The sequence below is a fragment of the Callionymus lyra genome, chromosome 11 (genome assembly GCF_982586985.1).
Source record: "Callionymus lyra chromosome 11, fCalLyr1.hap1.1, whole genome shotgun sequence".
NCBI classification, from domain to species: Eukaryota; Metazoa; Chordata; class Actinopteri; order Syngnathiformes; family Callionymidae; genus Callionymus; species Callionymus lyra.
In genome coordinates this window covers 23,019,506-23,039,078 of record NC_141828.1, presented here as the reverse complement: position 1 = coordinate 23,039,078, position 19,573 = coordinate 23,019,506, and the positions used below count along the sequence as shown (strand labels likewise).

The following is a 19,573-nucleotide window of genomic DNA, read 5'->3' as shown; positions in this document are numbered from 1 at the left end:
GTCTGTCATCCTGGAGCGGGAATTCAAAACAAACCGTTCCTACCAACATTCTACTATTATTCCCTTCATCTCGAATGGCTTCCACACGCTAGTGTTGTTTGAAGAGAAGATAAAGTGTTGCGAAGCGACGACGTGGACGAGATGAAGAAGCAGCAGCAGCAGCGAGTGAACGTCTCCTGCTCTCTGGACTTGGAGTCGGAGGACGTGAGTCTGGAGACCACCGGACCGACCAACGACGACGTGTCTTCCTCGGACGAGCAACGAGTCTCTCAGAAAGTCACCCGTCAGCTGATCGAGAGGAAGGAGCTGCTGCAAGGCGTGCAGCTGTTGAAGATCGAGCTGTCGCAGAAAAACCTCATCATAGACAACATGAAGGCTGACTACATGGCCAAGGTATTTCAATGTATTTGACGAGGTGGATTTAGAAAAATCTACTCAATCTTTGAATATATTGGATTCATACTTCTGCAACTTATTTCACGCTGCCCTCAGTTCATTTTTTGGTGATACTGAGGTCTGGTTCTAATCAGGATTCTGCATCAGAACAAAAGTTGTTTTCTCCAGCAGAACACTTTTCACGCTCTTTTCTGATGTTTTTCAATTATCTCCTTAAAAATTGTTAAATTATAATTGAATTATTTAATGTTTAAGAACTATCAATTCAATTGTATTTAAAGGATCATATAACAGAAGTGATCTCACGACAATTTACAGTTTAATTAAGACTATATTGAAGAGAGCGGATCCCAGCTAGTCAACAATGAGTGAATCACAGTGTGACGGTACAAGGAAAAGCGTCCTTTTAGAACGCAGAAACCTCAAGCAGAACCAGACTCGGTGTTGACCCTATGGATTGATAGAGCTTTGTACTTCAATTTTCTTTCTTTTTTTTCTCAGGTTGAGGAGCTGGAAGACCAACTTAACGACGCTCTACACCATAAACAAGTGCTTTGTCTTAAATTGGACACTCAGCTTAAATTTGGACAAGAGGAAAACAGGTCAGGTGGTTTATAGGAAGAAGATAACTCGACAACTTTGCCTTTCTGTCAGAAAACATGTTTACAATTCAAATGTTTATGGAGGCAAAAAGCAATTTTTCCTTTTATCCTCACAGGCGAAAAAAAATGACTAGAACGTAAATCATAATTGTTTTTTAAACACCTGTTCATGGCATTGTGGCTGATAACGTACCTGATAACCCTTGGATCCCAGGAGGACACAAACCTTGACAAGAAAGCTTGAAATGGCCAGACCAACACCACAATCTGTTGCTTGTGCCAAAAAAATTACGTTTTTCTGATACATTCTGGCAGATACAGTATATATATATTTTTTATAAACTAACAAAGGGTTTAAATTGTTGGCTAGGAAGTAATGTTGACATTTGATGTTTGTTTTCCATCCATGTCTCCTCCAGGAAGCAACAGGCTCTGCGAAACCAAGAGATGGCGGCAGTCCGACTGTGGCAGCAGCAGGCCGAGGAGTCGAAACAGAAGTTGTGTGAGAGCACGGGTGATTTGCGTCAGTGTCTCCGAGATCTAGAAATCACGACAGAAAGATACCAGGAGCTGCGAGGAACGTCTGAGGATAAAATGTCCATCCAAGAATATGTTGCTGTGAGTTCCACCACGAGATGTTTATAATGCTTACAGCACCACCACTCTTTCTGACTCTCCTATGGCCTGCTCAGGTGCGTTTCCATGAGGCTGTGGCTCCCCTTCGAACTCAGGTGGTGGAATTAAATGTGAAGAAAAGTGGTTTAATTGAGGAGGTGGAGAGACTTCGAACACAAATGAAGTGTCTGATGGAAGTGAGTCATAACCATTCTAAACACTATCATTAAATTATTTTTGTTGGCCAGTGTTTTTGCTGAAAACATCACACCAAAGTGTCCCAGGCCTAGAGAGTGTTCCTTTGCATGTTTACGCAGAGCTACGAAGAGGAGTCACGACTCCGCACTGAGCAGGAGTTGAGCTGTCAGAGGCTGACTCTGGAACTCGCCGACACCAAACGGCTGATTCAAGACGGTGACCATTGCAGAGACAACTATCCTCGAATCAAGCGGTTGGTAGTTTATTACACTCTTTAATATTATAGACTACCTGTTGGTTATTGTTTAACAGTCTGGTAGTAGTAGAGGAAATGGATGGATGGATGGATAGAACTTGATTGATCCCTCTGGAGGTCTACTTCGGGAAATTGTTTTTCCAGTCAGAACACAGCACCACAGATGATAAATTCATAATAAATAAGAACAAGAACAAGTTACTATAAAAATAAAGTGCAAGATGACACAATCTAAGTCTAAAGATAAAGAATATAGATCAAAGAAAAATAACAAAGGCAAAGAATACAAAGATTAACATAGAATATAATCATCTTTTCTCTCCTCTCCTGCCCCCAAACTCAGAATTATACAATCTAACAGTACGAGGAATGATTGAGTCCCTGATTCTATTAGTGTTGCATCTGGGGATGAGCATTCGTGCACTTCATCTGCTTCTCTGTTCACTGATGACAGTGTTCAGATGATGGACAGTAGTTTGTCGAATGATCTCCTCTCTGCAACTGTCACCAGTCAGTCAGTGAGAAATAAGAAAGTATTACAGTTCTCTCTTCAAAGTGTGACATACTCTTCAAAAGTTTTTTTGGTTTCCGATGGTAATTCAGAACACCACCACAATTTAATAATCTTTTCCTTATCTCAACATCAACATTTAACCAAGAGCCATTCTTCCCTTTTTTTTAAAAGATATTTTGTTGGCAGGTTGACAGACATTAGATAGATTCTTTACTGATCTTAAAGATATATACAATAATGTCCTTTATGCTCCTCGACATGAGGACTTCTTTCAGAAGAAAATTCATACACATTTATATTTTAACCTTGTTTTTAGCGGAAGCTACTTGTCCATCAGCGTAAATCTTGCAATATGTTTGAGTGAGGATAAGCATAGCTGGAACTGAGAAACCTGGAGCTTCCGCTCAGACAAATAAAGACATTTTAAAGTTGTTTCATGGCACAATTCCTAATGTTGAGGCTTCAATACAAGAAGGACTTTACAGACGAGCAGTATGGAGGTATTTGGATATTTTTAAGTGTCTTTTTGGACGAAGATGAAGACGAAGACAACTGAGCTCCAGTCGCTACATTAAAATAAACAAACATTTTTGTCTATAACTCAAAGAAAGAACTGAAAATAATCCCAAGCCTTAGTCCACATGAGGGTGTGTAGAATATTATATATAGTTTGACTTTTGTGTGAACTGTTGCTTGAATCCATCTGTGATCTTGTATCTCTGAAGCTCACTGGTTGATGTGGAATATTTCAGGATCCTTATCTACACATGCATTAAACACCTCTAAGTCTTGTTACAAGTACTGCTGCTCTTTCATTAGGTCACGTTGGATCAATACGGACCACTTATTGGCTATTAAAAAAATAGAGTATGTTTCTTCATTATATTTTCTCATCCACCCAGTGAGCGAGACAACTTCGAAGCTGAACTGAAAGAGTTAAAGAGAAGAGTTACGGTGCTAGATTTGGGCCACACAGCTGTGACACAGGAAAGAGACGGCTTCAGTAAAGAGGTAATTTATTATGAACAATTCATACAAGCTACAGGAGACGTGATCATTGTTGTTGTTGTTCTCTATGTGGCCTGCAGGTGGCGACCTTGACTCAGTCGGTTACTCTGCTGCAGAAGGATAAAGACTACTTGCACAGGCAGAACATGGAGCTGAGTGTTCGCTGTGCACATGAAGAAGACAGACTAGAGAGGCTGCAGGTTTAAACTCTTCCTTTAATTTAATGAAACATCATTTAATTCCTGATCTAACTGTTCTTCTTTCAATAAAGGTTCAACTAGAAGATGCCAAGAAGGCCAGAGAGGATGCCTACGAGAAATTTGTGGTGTCCAGGTCCTGCTCTTTAAACATTCCTACTATATACAAAAGGATTTTAGTGAATTGTCATGTACATTTCTTTTTCCTCATAATGTTTTTTGTACCACAGAGAACACTCTAAGTCAGAGTACGAGTCCAAGCGAAGGGAGGATCTGGAGACAATCAGACTTAAAACAAGTCAGGATATTGACATCCTGCAGAGAAATTGCAGAGAGATGTATGAACGCGAGAACAGGTAGCTGACAAGGGGAACCATCTTTGAAATAAAAACTTTGTCCAACTTCAAAATGAACCAAACGTGTGTGTGTGTGTACAGGAACCTGCGGGAGGCCAGAGATGGTGCAGTTATGGAGAAGGAGCGAGCTGTTGTCTCTGAAAGAGAATCTCAGAGCAGATATGATCGACTGCTGGAGCAGTGAGTTTCATTTTTATATCACAAACATTTCTACCTAAATCTTGAGACAAGAAAAAACATTATTTCAGAATCAGAATCTCTAATTGCCAGTGTTGTAAACACAACATAGTATTTTTTTGTGTTGTCAGTACAGAATAAAAGAATGAAATATTTAAAAAACAACAATAAATGATCATAAATATAAAAATATAGATTCTGTATTTGAATTTGGTTGTTTTTTATGGTTGGCATCTTTTTGTCTGCCGTCTGCTCAACATAGTCTATTAGACCCAGAGACAACTCAAGTATTAACAATAGAGGCAAACGTAAGGGTCTGTAGAGCAATTTTAAAAATAAGTCCAGCCTTTTTTGTTGTTCAAAGTCAGTAGTATGATAGAAAAAAAATATTTTGAAATCACCCAGTGTAGCTGTAATCTAGTGGCTCCTCCGCACAGCATTTATTTATCTTAAAAAAGGCTCTTGTTGGGGCGTTTTTCTCTTTTTAGTTTCCTGGAAACTACAAAAAAGTCTTCTTTAAAAGTTAAGATGTTAAACACACAGCAGGGCACAAGCACACTGTCAGCTGTAGACAGTCTTGCATGATCAATAAACTCTTTCAATTGTATGATTAGTTTTGTAAAAATGTGATCATCGTTCTGTCCATCATCTGATCTGTGTGGACAGCAGTGTGCATTTTGGCTTTAAATATCTCTGGTTATTTCTATCCGCGAGTTCTAGCTATAGCTCGTGTAGGATTCATTCCTTTACAGCAGGTAGATGTTGACACGACAATTCTCTTCCTAGTTTGAGTTTTAATATCCGACAGGTTGAAAAACGTTTGCCTGAAGGCAACGTTAAACCTTCAAGATAGATCAGGCCAGTTAGTTGAGATATGTGACAGTTAATCATGTCCAAGTCTGCAGACGCGTAATCACAGTAAAAGTGATTCCTTACTTTTCACAAAAAAATAGCTGCTTTGAACTTGATTTTTTTGCGAGCAAAGGACTTGCTCTGATTTGTGATCTGTCACTGGTCTACTCGTAGTACATGCTGCTGGTCCGGTTGGAGCTTTTTTCAAGCTATGCTTTATTGTCTCTTGCACAGTGGTGCAAAAAATGTCACTCATGTTATGTAAGGCTATTGTAGTCACACAAATATTTGGCTTTCAACAAAAAGAAAGTTAAAGAGGACTACAATAGTGAGATAATAAAAGCAGTTGCAAACAATTATTGGAAATTAAAATAATGATACATTGACTTAGAATGAAGAATAGTGATTATCTGTTTTGTATATAATGTACAGTGAGTGAAGTAGATGGATGAGACGTAAGTAGAGGAAAAAACATTAGACAGAAGATAAAGTTAAAAAATATATATAAATATTATTAAGCAAGTAAAACGTAAAAAACAAGAGTACTTTAAATTAAAATTTGACTGGTGTTTAAAACCACAACAAAGCTATATCGAAGGATAAGATACAATTTTACCATATAGTAAATGTATTAATTAGACACAAGATGTGAAGTTAAGTGAATTATAGGATTCATTTTTGTAAACAATTAGTTTTGCGTATTAATAGTTTTGAAGAAATAATTTTACTTACTGTTTATTGTTTACTCTTCTTGGAACAAAAGTCCAATAACTATTCAATATTGCTCTTGATGCAAAACCTTTAACAGAAATGGATATAAACATGATAAGAAACAATAGGTTCACTCTGAAAGATGACATTTACACTCATAAATGGCTTTAATTATTTAATGATGTCTGTTCTGAGTAGATTAGACACTGTTTATTTCACAGGTCACTGAGTGAATGAATGAATAATAGAAGCGTACTGGCTTACAGTAATGTGTCTCCGTTTTAATGTGACCTTGCTTGAACTGCGCCGTAGCTGTCCGCCTAAAATATGAGAGTACATTTCACGGCGCGTGATTTATGTTCTAATTATGGTGGCAGCTTTCTGACATTGTGATTACAAAGATATAAATTGTAGAACAAGATGGCGTGTCGGTCTGATCATACTGACGGCGCTTCTCAGCCATGTATTGCTCAATCAGTGCAATACATGCAATACAGTGCTTGGCACCACCAGAGATCTGATTGGTTTACATTTGGCTTTTTTGTCGACAATCTTCATCTTGCGTGTTCAAACCTGTATCTGAGGATTCCCCTCTTTCAAAAGGTTTAATCTATTTGGAAGACATTTCACCTATCATCCGAGAAGTTTATTCAGTTCCAAGTGAGCCTTGTGTTGCAGTAAAACTTCCAACCCCAATATGGCGGCAGTCATTATGTCCTCCCCAGCTAAAGGAAGAATGAAATCCTGGCAATGACTGAGTACGGGAGGATACGCTGGACAGCAGCTTTTAAAGCATCCTAGTGCTGTCGTCAAAAAAAAGGAAAGTAGTTACTATTTCATCAAGAGTCATGTGGTCTGTAAATTCTACAACACTTGGATCATACTACAAATACATATTCCTATGCTAGCGCAATATTGTATCGTTGTTCCTGTGTTGTGATATATATTGTATTACCAGATATTTGCAAATGCACCTGCCTATACTTCGACATTGAGGCACCTGTCTGCCTCCACTTTTACTTTGCAGTCCAGAATGGCTAAGACGTTGTCATTAAGATCTTCGCAAGTAAACTAGATGTTGTCCACTGGTTGCTGTGGTTTGTGTTATTAACTATAAATTTGACTTGATTATCTTACTTTTTGACATGTTTATATATAAACCAATGTAATCTATTTGTAATGGTCTCGACAAGCATGTGAGGTGATCAAATACTCTTTTCACGTCAGCATTCTTTCAAAATGTATCTTGTTGTCATCTTCGCAAGCGATAAACCAAAATATTGATTGTGTTCAACTCTTATGAACGTTGTTGTTGGCCACACACAGATGATTCAGTGTCGACCAGAAGCAGCAGCAGTGTCCATATCAAGGTTTACTACTGCATGCCAATCATACTTCTAGATCCAAACTACCAGCTGTTGGACTTTCCACACACAAACGCACACAGTTCATCAGTTGGGACATTGCACTCTCCCTTCCACTCTTTCCCTCTGTTGCGATCACATTCCCTCTCTGCTTTAAGGCACAAGCCAGCAACGACAGATGCTAGCCACAAGCCTTTAACCCCTAACCCCACGCATGCCCCTATTTTTGGGCCGAAGAATGAGGCGGACGAGCCTGAAATGGCATCAGATGCTTGTAGCTCTGGCAACAAGTGGAAATGCATGTCTTTCATTGTAAACTTTTTTCTACACCAAAGGGACCTATGGAACAGGTTCGGCAGATCTTTTACAGACCTGAGCAATTTGCCCCTAGCAGTTGATCCTCCTCCGTGTCGGAATTGGAATTAGAAAAATGTCCATCCTCATTTTTTGTGTATATGACCTTTTTAAGAGAACGTGTAAACAAAAATATTTCTCTTAATCATATTTGACATCTGTGTCTCTGAGCAAACCAGAAAAGGATATAAAATGACAGATCAATGCGGCGCACATGTGCATGTCGCTCATTTCGAGAACTCCGCGGATGATGAAATCCTACCAGGTCAGCTGTAATCGGAGTTATTAATATTTTCCAACTGACCATGTGTCAGGGACGGACGTTGGAGGAAGAGGTTCGGATTCCAGAGGTGTTTACGCCTCGTGTTTGAGATGCACCAGTTGAGCATTTAACGTCTCTTATTCGCTCGTTATTATTATCTAGACGCTCAGCCATTGCCACAGGCGCAACAGTGTCATCAAAGAATCGTAGGAATCTCTTTCCCTGGCCACTTTAGCGAGAGCCGAGATGTTATCTCAACATTTGGTCCAGATTCTGGCCCATTAACCACAAGCTGGAGGTGCATAGACAGCGGCCAAAAAACTCTTCTGAGATATCGGATCTTCTTGGTGTCTTTGATAAATGGAAGAAAAAAAAATCCAATATATTCATTTTAGTTTGAGGCATAATTTCCAAAGGGAAATCAAGATGCTTTTACAGTCTGATTTCCCAATGTCCGAAGAGCAAAATAATCTGTCCGTGAATCATTAGAATTGAATCTGTTAGTCACTGTAGCATACATCTGTGACCAGTCGGTGAGAGAAGGAACATTGGTAAATTGATAGTTTTTCCTTTTGGGCAAGCTCTATATTTGCCACAGTGAAACCGAAACAAACCAAAAACGATTAATAAAACCGTATGTATAAGCTACATATTTATATCTTTATTAACAGCAAATGAGCCACTTGGTAACCATTTTAAAGTACTAACTCACTGTTCATTGTGACTATATTCTACCCTTAATATCATGAGTTCAAGATGAACAACCCCTTAATAACTGGTTATTAACAGGAAATAAAGAAGTCATTAAACATTCATTTTGTTGAAAACTAGCTTCTCTTTATATATCTCTTAAGTGTAAGTATAATGAGATAAGTAATTCACCAACACTGTCTTTTTTAAGTAAAAAAACTATAAAAGTATTAATAGCATCAAAATGACTCAAAAACAAGTCTTTGTAATTGTGAATATGTTCCTTATTATAAAGTGGCTACTTAATTTTCAAGTATTTGAATTGTTATAACATCAACATTTTGTACTACTGGTTATCTTTTTCTACTGGGGAAAGTATTAATACTTATTTTTGAGAAATTAGGATGCTATTAATACTAGTATATGTTTCCTTTCTACTTTAAAAGAGACTATTATTTATACTTCGCTCATTGTGCATACGCATGATGGCTTATTTGAACCAAAATTTCATCTTTAATAACTTCTTTATTTCCTGTTAATGATCAGTAATTTAGATGTGAACTCATATTATAGTGATATTAAGGGTTGAATTTAGTTACAATGAACAAGGTATTGTATGTATGGTATGTGCTGTACGTGAAGGCTTAATGTAACTTGAATGACTAATGCTTGTAATTATCTTTGACTTTCTTAATGATTAATGCTGGGGTTTTTTTGCCTTTGCGTGCAAGCCACAATGACATGATCTACCCTTGACTGGACGTGTAATGGTGTCACTCGTCTTTTTTGTCTATTTACTTATTACCCAACATTTGAGATGAACACCTTCATGTGGCTGCCAACTACAATCACAGCAGATCAAATAGTCCCAGTATAGCTGCGAGCCATGGCGAGAAAAGGGAGGAACCCGCACCAAATGATCGACTTCTTCTTCTCATTAAAAACACGAAACCATAAAAATGTTGAAGTAATGTAAATGATCTCTCATGCTAGATTTTCAAACTTAATTTTTGAGAGAGATTATAATTGGGAAGATGCCCGGAGTCGTGTTTGACATTCAGTCATCATTACCTCACTGTCTCAAACTCCACTTTCAACTTTGCAGGTTTCGTCAACTCCAGCTCGGAACTGACGGCCGAGTGGCTGAATTGTCCAGCAAGGCCAAGTTGCATTCGTTTGAAGCCGAGCGAGCCGAGATGGTGAAGGAGGAGACTTCGAAGGCTCTGGCCCAATGCCAGGTGGAGTGTGAGAAACAGCAGAAGAAATTTGAGGTAACTTTTTTAATCCCAGATGTTTGTCATTCATGAATCATCTCTGCTGCCCTACTCTATACTGTCTTCTTCTCTCTCACTGTATCCTCCCTCACTCCTTTATCCATCCATCTGTCAACACCACCCTCCCTGCTGGTCAAAGCAGGGAGAGAGGCCAGTCTGGTTCTGCTTCTTGGGACCTGGGTTCTGTTTTTCCTTTCTCCAATATAGACTTACATAAACTGTAAAGTGTCTTGAGATAACTTGAAATTATAAAATTCAATCAGCTAAAACATTATGACCACCTCCCACATTTGGGAGGCCAAGTTGTTGTGAATGCTCATCATTGTTTTTCAATCCCTACATGTATCTATGCCTCAATACAGTCGTATAGTCTACTGTAATCATACAAAATGTAAGACTTTGAGAGGAAGCAGAGAGAGGACAGTTCTTAGTCCGTCTCCTTTTTTATTCCCGATCCCCCCAAAAAACATTAACTTCATAGTTAAGTGATGTTTTTGTTGTTGTTTTTAGTATTTTTGTTTGTGTGTTTGTTTGGTTCATGGGATTAGTTACAGTCTTATTATTGTTTTCAGTTCTGAACCGGTGACAGGGCCCCGTGACTCCCCAAGTGCAAACAACACGGACAAATCATATTGTTTGTTATTTTACACACCCATTGCTCTGTGCAGTTTGGAGCTTGTAGTCATACACCATAGGGTGCAAAGACCAACCCTTCTTGAAAATAACCAACCACTTGCTTTTATGAGACTAACAAGCTTAAATGTCTAAAAACAGTGAGACGGAGACTTGATGAGCCTCAATATCAAACGATAAATCCCTATTTTTTGAATGCAAATATATATTCTTATATCATGTTTCTGAAAGTGACATTGCCTACTGCAAGGTACTGAAACGACTCCATTCTGTGTCTTCTCACGTCTGCTCAGCTCCTGACTCGAGAGTTTTACAGTCTGCAGACGTCATCAGAGAAGCGGCTGGCGGAGCTTCACGCTCAGAATGCCGAGCAGGCATCTCGGCTGGAAACTTATGAAAAATTAGAACAAGAGCTGGACCAAGTGACCATGCAGGCAGCTGAAAGTAAGAGGACGAGCACAGTTGTCTTCTTTTAATATATTGTATATTTGAAGTCAGTAAAATGTGTCTGTTGATAATTAATTAGAGGATGGATTAACATTTTAATAAATGTAAATAAGTTTGCGGGGAAATATCCGTAATTACAATATTTATTATCTTTGTTTCATTTTAGACATTAATTAAAATGTATTACTAATAATTAGAATGGATCATTACACAGTTTTAAACCTCTTCATGATCCACCTGCCAGTCAAATATAAGCTGTGCACACTTGTACAGTAAATGTCATTGGTATGTGTTATTTTAAAGGGCAGCTCATGTGAGTGAGTCAGGAAAGATGGGTTTTTAAATGTTTCAAATGTCGAAGAACTTCCTCTACACTCCTCCTCCAGCCAGTTGTGATCACACCCCGTTTTATTTATACAAAGAATTCCCTTGGAGGTGGAGACTTCCGGGATTGATGACGCGTAGTGACAAACCTTGATGCTTGACCAATCATAGCAGAGTGGGTGTCGTTATGGTAAATGATATATAATCTCCTGAAAATAATAATTTTCAGTAGGTGGGGCTTAGAATGGGCCTTTAAAGGGCAACTTATGTGTTTATTTAATTGTCAAAACTCTCTTTTAATAAATATATTATCATTAAAAATGATCTTAAGCCCCGCCCACTGAAAACGCTTGGTTTTTTCGCGATCTAAAATCCTGTTTACCATAACCACCCCCACTATGCTGTGATTGGTCAAACATCAATGTTTGTCACTACGTGTCATTAATCCTGGAAGCCCCCACCTCCAAGGGACTCTTTATATAAACAAAGCAGGGTGTGATTACAGCTGGCTGGAGGAGGAGTGAAGCCAGTATTGTCATAATGGATTCCGCTCTCGTAACCTTTAGTTCGCCGAGATTTCAGACTAGGGAGAACTTTATAAAGTAATAAGTTCATGATGAGAAATTTACTGCATCTTGGAGAGGAAGACTTTTGAAGCATGAGAATGAGTCAGGAGAGTTGGGTTTTCACATTAGATGCCCTTTAAGGAAAGTTAACTTTTTTTTTACCTGCTAGTTGAGAATGAAGACGAGGCGGAGAGGGTTCTGTTCTCATACGGTTATGGTGCAAATGTCCCCACGACGGCTAAGAGACGACTGAAACAAAGGTGAGGGACACAGCAGAGGTACACCGATAACACGTGCTGAAGTTTATTTGTGTTTATTTACTTCAATCTTAAATGCTTGCTAGCGAGTCCAACAGACTTTTTGGTGTGCTCCTGTCCTTCCTACCCGTCCTTTGATCAACCCTTCTGTAAAGCCTTAAAGGCTCACCACAGCTCCACTGGAAATCGCTCCGGATTAGAAAATGTTTTACTTTGCCTGGATTGTTTTCTGTTTCATTACCGCACAAACAATTCATGTAATTAGACCTACTTTTTTTAACATGAAGTTACAATGCCTTGATTTTATTTTCAAGATTTTATCTCTTTATCTTTGTTTTGAAATTATAAGTGTTTGCTTAAAACCATATCAACGTGAAATGAAGCCGAACCAACAAATCACTGCAGTCTTGGTTGATAAAATATTTAACGGCTCTAAAATGCTGCGAGTAAGGATTTTACACAATTGAATTGTAAAAATAAGTTATAAAAATATTTTCATATTATGTACATTTAAAAAAAACAAAGAAATACTAAAAGATCATGTAAAGATGATATTTTTTCAATTTATTTTGACAGACAATATTAAAGGTTCAATCCTAAACCAAACAATGTTATGTTTACTTATTTGAGCTAGAAATGAAAAGTGTGCACTGGTCTGCTGCATAAGGAGAAAGTAAAAAGTGTGATGCAATCTTTTACCTCTTTGTTGTGGGATCCCCTTACCTGTGTTTGTATTTGCGTGTGTGTGTCTTGGCAGCGTTCACCTGGCCCGCAGGGTGCTGCAGCTCGAGCGACTGAACACGTCACTAAGCAGAGAGCTGGAGACACAAAAGTCACAAGCAGGACGGGTCTCTGAAGAGGTAAGCGCAAACAAAAACCACAGAGCAGTGTGTTCCTGCCACAGGACCATCATTAGGAAAACATTAAAAGTTTCATTCTTTCTCAATGGGAGCGCGGCAAGTTGGGGCCGGTAACACACTTGTTTTCCCACCGAAACCGCTAAAGCCTTGCAGCCACTCGGATTATGGTAATTCAAGAATGTAATAAAAGTCATAATTATTAATTACAAGCTGCTTTTACATCTGTGTGATGATATAATGGGAGACTGGAATCAAAGTTTAAAATCCTACCTGAAGTCACCTGCAATTAAATGAATATATTCATTTGAACTTCATTTTATAGGTGAAGGACTGAGTACTTACTTCTTAACTTACTAACTTGAAGGGAAACTAATGTGGAAACCCAACTCTCCTGACTCATTCTCATGCTTCAAATGTTGAAGTCTTCCTCCAAGATGCATTAAGTCTCTCATCATGACCATGTTTTGAAGTTATTACTTTATCAATTTCTCCCCCGTCTGAAATCTAAGCGAACGAGAGGTTATGAGAGTGGAGTCCATTATGACGTAATAATGGCTTCACTCCTCCTCCAGCCAGCTGTAATCACGCCTGCTTTGTTTATACAACGAGTCCCTTGGAGGTGGGGACTTCTGGGATTGATGACACGCTGTGAGGCACCTAGATGTCTGACCAATCACAGCAGACTGGGCGTGGTTATGGTAAACAAGATTTTAAATCCAGAAAAACAGTCTTTTCAGTGGGCGGGGCTCAAGATCAACTTCGGAAAACACAACTTAACCTCAGATATTGAATTATTAAGTAATTTAATTCAATTTCCACAATGATTAAAAAAAAAAAAAAAAAACGTCAAATGCTTTTGTCATGAAGAAGCACTTTTGTTTCCATACTACAATAGAAATGGTTGTAAATGGTATGTGAAATATGATGTTCATGCAAATCATACATAATTATAGATGTAATATCTGAAGTTAGATGGCTCCTCTGTAAATGGGAAACATATCTTCCATTGGCACGATGTCACATCAAAAACTTTATCATCAACTAGTTACGTAGAAAAGTAATGAGCTCAACACAACTTTTTAAGGATCTGTCGTCTCTCTCTAGGTGTTTTAGTCAAGAATATTTATTGCACTGTTGGCTCTTTAGCTCCAGGACGAGTTTACTTGTTGGGTGAGAGTAGACATTGAAAACAACAGATCATACTCATGTCTGTCACTGCCGTTGACTCAGTCAGACGGAGCAGCAAAGAAGCGTGACGGCCTCGGGTACGTGCACTTTAAGTCCAGGCGTGTACATCACGTGTCGGCGACTCATGCCCGATTATGAGAAAGGGTGACTTCTTTTTTTTTTTCTTCCCTTTCTTTCCTCAACAGCAAGCGTTTCTATTTCACAATCCATCAAAGAGAGGTGGGGCAGATGTGCCATTCATGTGTTTGCTAAGACTGAGTAGCACAGGTCTGAAATACCTCATGATTCACTGACTATGAAAGAAAAGAGTGAAAAATTATGCACCAACTCCTGTATGGGTGTCAACCACTTAACCACCCACACAGACCGGACTCACTATTGTCTCCACGTCTAACACCCTTTTTTTTTTACTCATCACTGTGCTGGGAGGTCAATGAGTAACTTAACTAATGACACTTGCTTCATCATTTATTCTTATTTGTCAAGTAAGGAAAGAAAAGTAAGACTTCATTCTCATATGATACTTATTTAACAAAAGCATTTTTTAACCACTATGTTAAATGCTTTTCCACGTACGTATTATCTCTCAGAAAGATTTATTTGTATTTATGAGCACTTAAGCTCCCTTGATGGCGACACAGATAAGTTTGATTCCACCTTATCACATCCGCCTGGTATGTTTAATAGAAATGGAGACGAACCTTCAAGGGGCCGTAAAACATTTTTATTATTTCCAAATGCGTCTGGATTTGACCTTATTTGTCCGTCCGTGCTTACAGGCGTCTCTGGGAGCTCTGTGCTGACATGATTGAATGTCGGGTTTATCTCGGACACAAAACTGGTTAAAAGGATGTCGAAGCATTAAAATACATTTCATATCCAAATAGTTAACATTTTATTTTGGGATTCTCGGACATGTGCAGGGTTGTGTTAGTTTGGAAGCTTCCCTCACACATTTAAAAAAACATTTGGAAATAGTTTTTCACAACAATATTTGACTAGGTTTTGATGCTTAAGAAGCATGCCTTTTTATTACAATCATCTCTGATCTATCTCCTGCTGCAGAACTAGCTTTAAGTGTTTTTTAAATAGACCTTGGACCTCTATTGTACTCATCAGTATGTGTCTGTTTGTACAGAACTCTCTTTTCATTGAAATACTGACATTAGTAAATGATCTTAAGCCCCGCCCACTGAAAACATAAAGGTTTGTCACAACGCGTTATCAATCCTGTTAGTGTTCACTTCTAAGGGACAAAGCGGGGCGTGATTACAACTGGACAACTGGAGGAGGAGTGAAGAATTTATTACCTTATAATGGACTCTGCTCTTGTAACCTATCGTTCGCCCAGATTTCAGAGGAGGGAGAACTTTATAAAGTAATAAGTTCAAAACATGGTCATAATGAGGGACTGCATCTTGGAGAGGAAGACTTCAATATTTGTGAGTCAGAGAGTTGGGTTTTCACATTAGTTGCCTTTTAACAATGACAGAAGTTTATTTCTCTTGGACTCAACGGTACGTCACGGTAATATGTGGCCCCTTAGGAAAGCGTGGTTACACACCGTGGCCTTAGACATGGAAGGTCTGATCATAGTTGTCCAAGAGGAGATGCCACAGTCATGACGAGCCGGTCGTTAGTCGTTTGTTTTACAGTTCAAACTAGTTTTAAGAGAAACAGGAACTCCTCATGCAAAATTGATGCAATCCCTCACTTTAGAAGAAGATCTTCTAATACTGGGCTGTAGATGCAAATCATACTATTAACTTCACACAGGAAGGTGCCGATCCTGGCTTTAGGAGTAAACCATTTTAGTGAGCGCTGATGAAATCTACAAAACTGCATTTCCTTAAACAACTTTCTAATCCAAAAAATATACTGAACAATCCTTAAGACTCCGCATTTGAGCCTCAGATGCAGGTGCATGTTTTTATTGTCTGGTGTTTATTGAAATATATGATGGATTTGGCTTTCACTTAGACTTACTGTATTGCCATATAAGTGCATCCAGAACAACATTTCCTTGCATTTTCCTTCAGACAAAGTTAGGTTACAAAAAGTTCCACGATTTAAGGATATCTGTGCATTTAACCCTTGTGTTATCTCAGGGTCAAGGTGACTCAAAGGCACGAAAAACAAATGTGTTGTGATATCCCTGGTGTTGTCTCTTGGTCAAACTAAACAACCTTCACCACTGCATATGTATTTCTTAAGGCCAGGGAGTTCGTTCACCTTGACCCAGAGACAACACAAAGAATACCTCAAACATGTTTGTTTTTGACCATCGGGTCACCTTGACCCAGAGATAACACAATTGTGCATTGGAATAAAAAAAAAGGTGCCAAAACAGTTTAAAATGGAAAGAACATTTCAACATTTATATTTGTTTTTATCGGAGACTGGACAGTTTTGCTGCACCATCGGTGTGAATACAATGTGTTCTGCGTGTTAATTGTTTCTGCGAATGTTGCGTAATATGTTTTGCTCTTCAGTTGCTTGCAGCCAACCAACTGTTGGAGCAGGCGCAGCAGCCGTACAGCTACCTGATCCAGAGCGTCAGGCGAAAAGATGAAGACATCAGAGTCCTGAAGGAGAGGGTATCGTCACTTGAGGATGACGTCAGGTACACACTCGTGAAGAAAATCCACAGCTTGCTAGATTCAAGTCTTTGTACACACACTTTTTGTTTGATGATTTCATCATCATGGCAGTCGGCCATTCCTCCCCACCCATGGTTCTATCTCTTCGTCTTTCTCTACGACCTTCAATGAACTCTTTGTTAATCTACATTTTTTCATTTATTTTTTCTTCAAACCTTTGTTCACCCATCATTAATCTGTAAAAGATTTCAATCGACAGTTGTTGTTGCTGCTTCCTACAACAACTTGTGGCCACAGGTAAGAAAAGAATATGTCAACGCCCATGAGTTTGTTTTTCTAAAACTCCCCACAAATGATCGCTTAAGTCATGGTCCGATGCAAAGGAGTTTGTGCTCTCATTAGTAATTGTATGTAATTAGATCAAATTTGATCTGACACTCCTGGTATGAAATCGCTGAGCAAAAGTACTACTGGGTGGCATCTTGACTTGTTTTACTGATACTTAATTATACGGTTCTTTAAAATTATTGGTTTCTATCATTGACAAAATGTCATTCAAACACTACCTTTTTTGAGGCATGTGTATTCTACATTTATTTTCAAACTATACGACCTCATTGACCCCTACACGCCACATTAAACTCAAGATGACCTGACAGACTAAGCATCAGGAAACTCCTCTTGACAAAATCGATCTCTCGTCTTAAGCAACACTTTCCCCTTCGTTTGTTGTTTCTCTTGATCTGGTGGTTCCGTGTGTGTGTCACTGCAGTTCCCTGAGCAAGGAGCGCTACACACTGCAGCAGGTGAAGAACAACATGGCTGCCGATCTGGAGCGACTCCTCAGCCACGAAGAGGTAAAGTCGACACATTCTGTACGCTCTCGTTCTCCCACAGAAGCGGCGTGAAACTTAAAAAACTGTCAACATGGACGAGCTCCTCTCAGCTCGCCGTTTGCTTTGCCAAGTCATAGACAGCTGTTGCTTAACTTGGCTGTTTGGGATGCCACAAGTGAGTCTGTGTGTGTGTGTGTGTGTGTGTGTGTGTGTGTGTGCGCCCAGACATCGGTATGTGTGTATGTGTGCGTGTGTTTATATCTGCGTGCGTGTGACTGACATGCCTGGGCTCATGTCTTCAGGAGTGATAAATAGAGCGCTTGATTTGCCTGAAGCCGTCCCCTCTGCCCTGCTGCCACCCTCGAAGACCCTCCAGCCTTTTAGTCACGATCCAGGAAACAAAAACTCAAATCCTGATTGAAATGAACTCCATGTACACCTAGCTCTAACTAAATCCTATGTATTTTTCTCTTTTTATAGCTATTTATAAACTGTTATGAGATTTCTTTAACGTAAAGAAAATACATTTAATATACTGTGTGAATATATACACACATCTATAAAGACAAAATAGAAATAATAAAAAAAGAAGCACGTAAACACTTATAGTATATATCGTAATATAACAGTAATAATACAGTTTTTAGAAACTATACCATCTTGGGCATGAATTTTCAAGTGTAGAATAATTTGATTAATCAATTTATAAAATCAAAATGATAGTTATAAAATGTTTTACAAGGCATCAAGATGCAAAAAAGAAAAAGTAAATTTAAAAAAAAGCAAATGACACTATTTACTTAAATACTGTTATTTAACATATTGAATATTGGGTTGTTTATTTAATTTTAAGCGACAGGGCAGAGCATATTTTGGGAGGTTTAGTGACACCGTGAGTCGAAAATTAAATAAGAGAATTATTGTCTGTTTTCAAAATAAGTTTGTGTTAATTACAAAAAAACGAATTTACAGGAGTTGGCGATGATGAAGCAGGTCTTGATCAAAATGAACTCCAAAGAAGGAGACGCCGAAAACCTGTTGGAAACTGGCAAAACAGGTACCAGGAGCTCATCTGCGGGCAAACGGCCGACTCAAAGAAGCACCAGGACCTCGGAAGAGTCGCCCAACAAGCCCAAACCTACAGTGTTTGTAAGTGACAGAGTCGGTAACACCCATGCATGAGTCACGCACTTGAACCTGCCTGGACTAAAGTCCAGACAAAGAAAAAAAATCTCCTGTCATTTCTAGTGTTTTTCACCTTGATCATGTAGTCTCCACAGATGTACGTGTGATCACTGAACGTCTCCTCCTTTATGTCCTAGATTAACACCAAAGCCCCGGACTGGCACCAGAGGACGAAGCAAAATTAATGATTCGTGTTCTCTACACTCATGGATCACTGTTTCCTTTCTAATTTATAATAAATTCTAAAGTACAAGGTTTTTGTTTTCCAGAGTGTTCATTTTAATTTAGCGACTGGTATTTGGATCAGCAAACATTTTTGTCTATAACTCTATAAAGAACAGATTACTCTGAAAATAATCCCAACCTCACATGAGAGTTGAAAATTAGTGACATTTGAATCTTGGGTGAACTATCATTTAAATCCATCTTTGTCGATGTTGTCTTCATTTTTCTATTTGTAAGTCACTCTTAATTCTCATGGTGAAGGTTTTTTATTCACTTCTTTCAAAACCTCCCAGTCCTGCTCATAATCATTCTGATGGGAGTGTGACAGCTCACAATCAGGAACAATCGGCATCTTGCAAGGTCACAATCATATCCAGATCTGGGTTTAACCAGCAACTTCTCGGCCAAAAGCTAACCACTGTGTCTGAGCTGCGCTGTCCCCATCAACCTATTGACTAGTTAAAAGTTTTTGCCTGTCTTAAATACGGGCGAACGAGAGGTTACGAGTGCGGAATCCATTATTACGTAATAATGGCTGCGCTCCTCCTCCAGCCAGCTGTAGTCACGCCCCATTTTAATTATACAACGAGTATATACAAGTTTTCAATTCAGCTTAATCACATTTT

At 38.8% G+C, this 19,573-nt stretch overlaps 1 protein-coding gene across 1 annotated transcript; it reads left to right on the top strand.

Moving 5' to 3' along the window:
* On the top strand, positions 1–18,975 carry pibf1 (progesterone immunomodulatory binding factor 1). The gene is made up of 18 exons (XM_087803045.1): positions 1–393; positions 898–998; positions 1,418–1,616; positions 1,691–1,810; positions 1,931–2,064; positions 3,484–3,592; positions 3,670–3,789; positions 3,861–3,922; positions 4,017–4,142; positions 4,224–4,322; positions 9,658–9,823; positions 10,753–10,903; positions 11,966–12,056; positions 12,811–12,913; positions 16,594–16,724; positions 17,474–17,558; positions 18,510–18,686; positions 18,860–18,975. The coding sequence occupies exons 1-18, from the start codon at positions 142–144 to the stop codon at positions 18,905–18,907; spliced, it is 2,274 nt and encodes a 757-aa protein (XP_087659171.1). The 5' UTR covers positions 1–141; the 3' UTR covers positions 18,908–18,975.
* Positions 18,976–19,573: the final 598 nt, after the last annotated feature.

Excerpts from the sequence above, each read along its gene's own strand:
- pibf1 (XM_087803045.1), top strand. The coding sequence starts at position 142 with ATGAAGAAGCAGCAGCAGCAGCGAGTGAACGTCTCCTGCTCTCTGGAC. Across the intron at positions 1,811-1,930 it reads AAATGAAGTGTCTGATGGAA|AGCTACGAAGAGGAGTCACG; the intron begins GTGAGTCATAAC and ends ATGTTTACGCAG. Across the intron at positions 3,923-4,016 it reads GAGAAATTTGTGGTGTCCAG|AGAACACTCTAAGTCAGAGT; the intron begins GTCCTGCTCTTT and ends TTTGTACCACAG.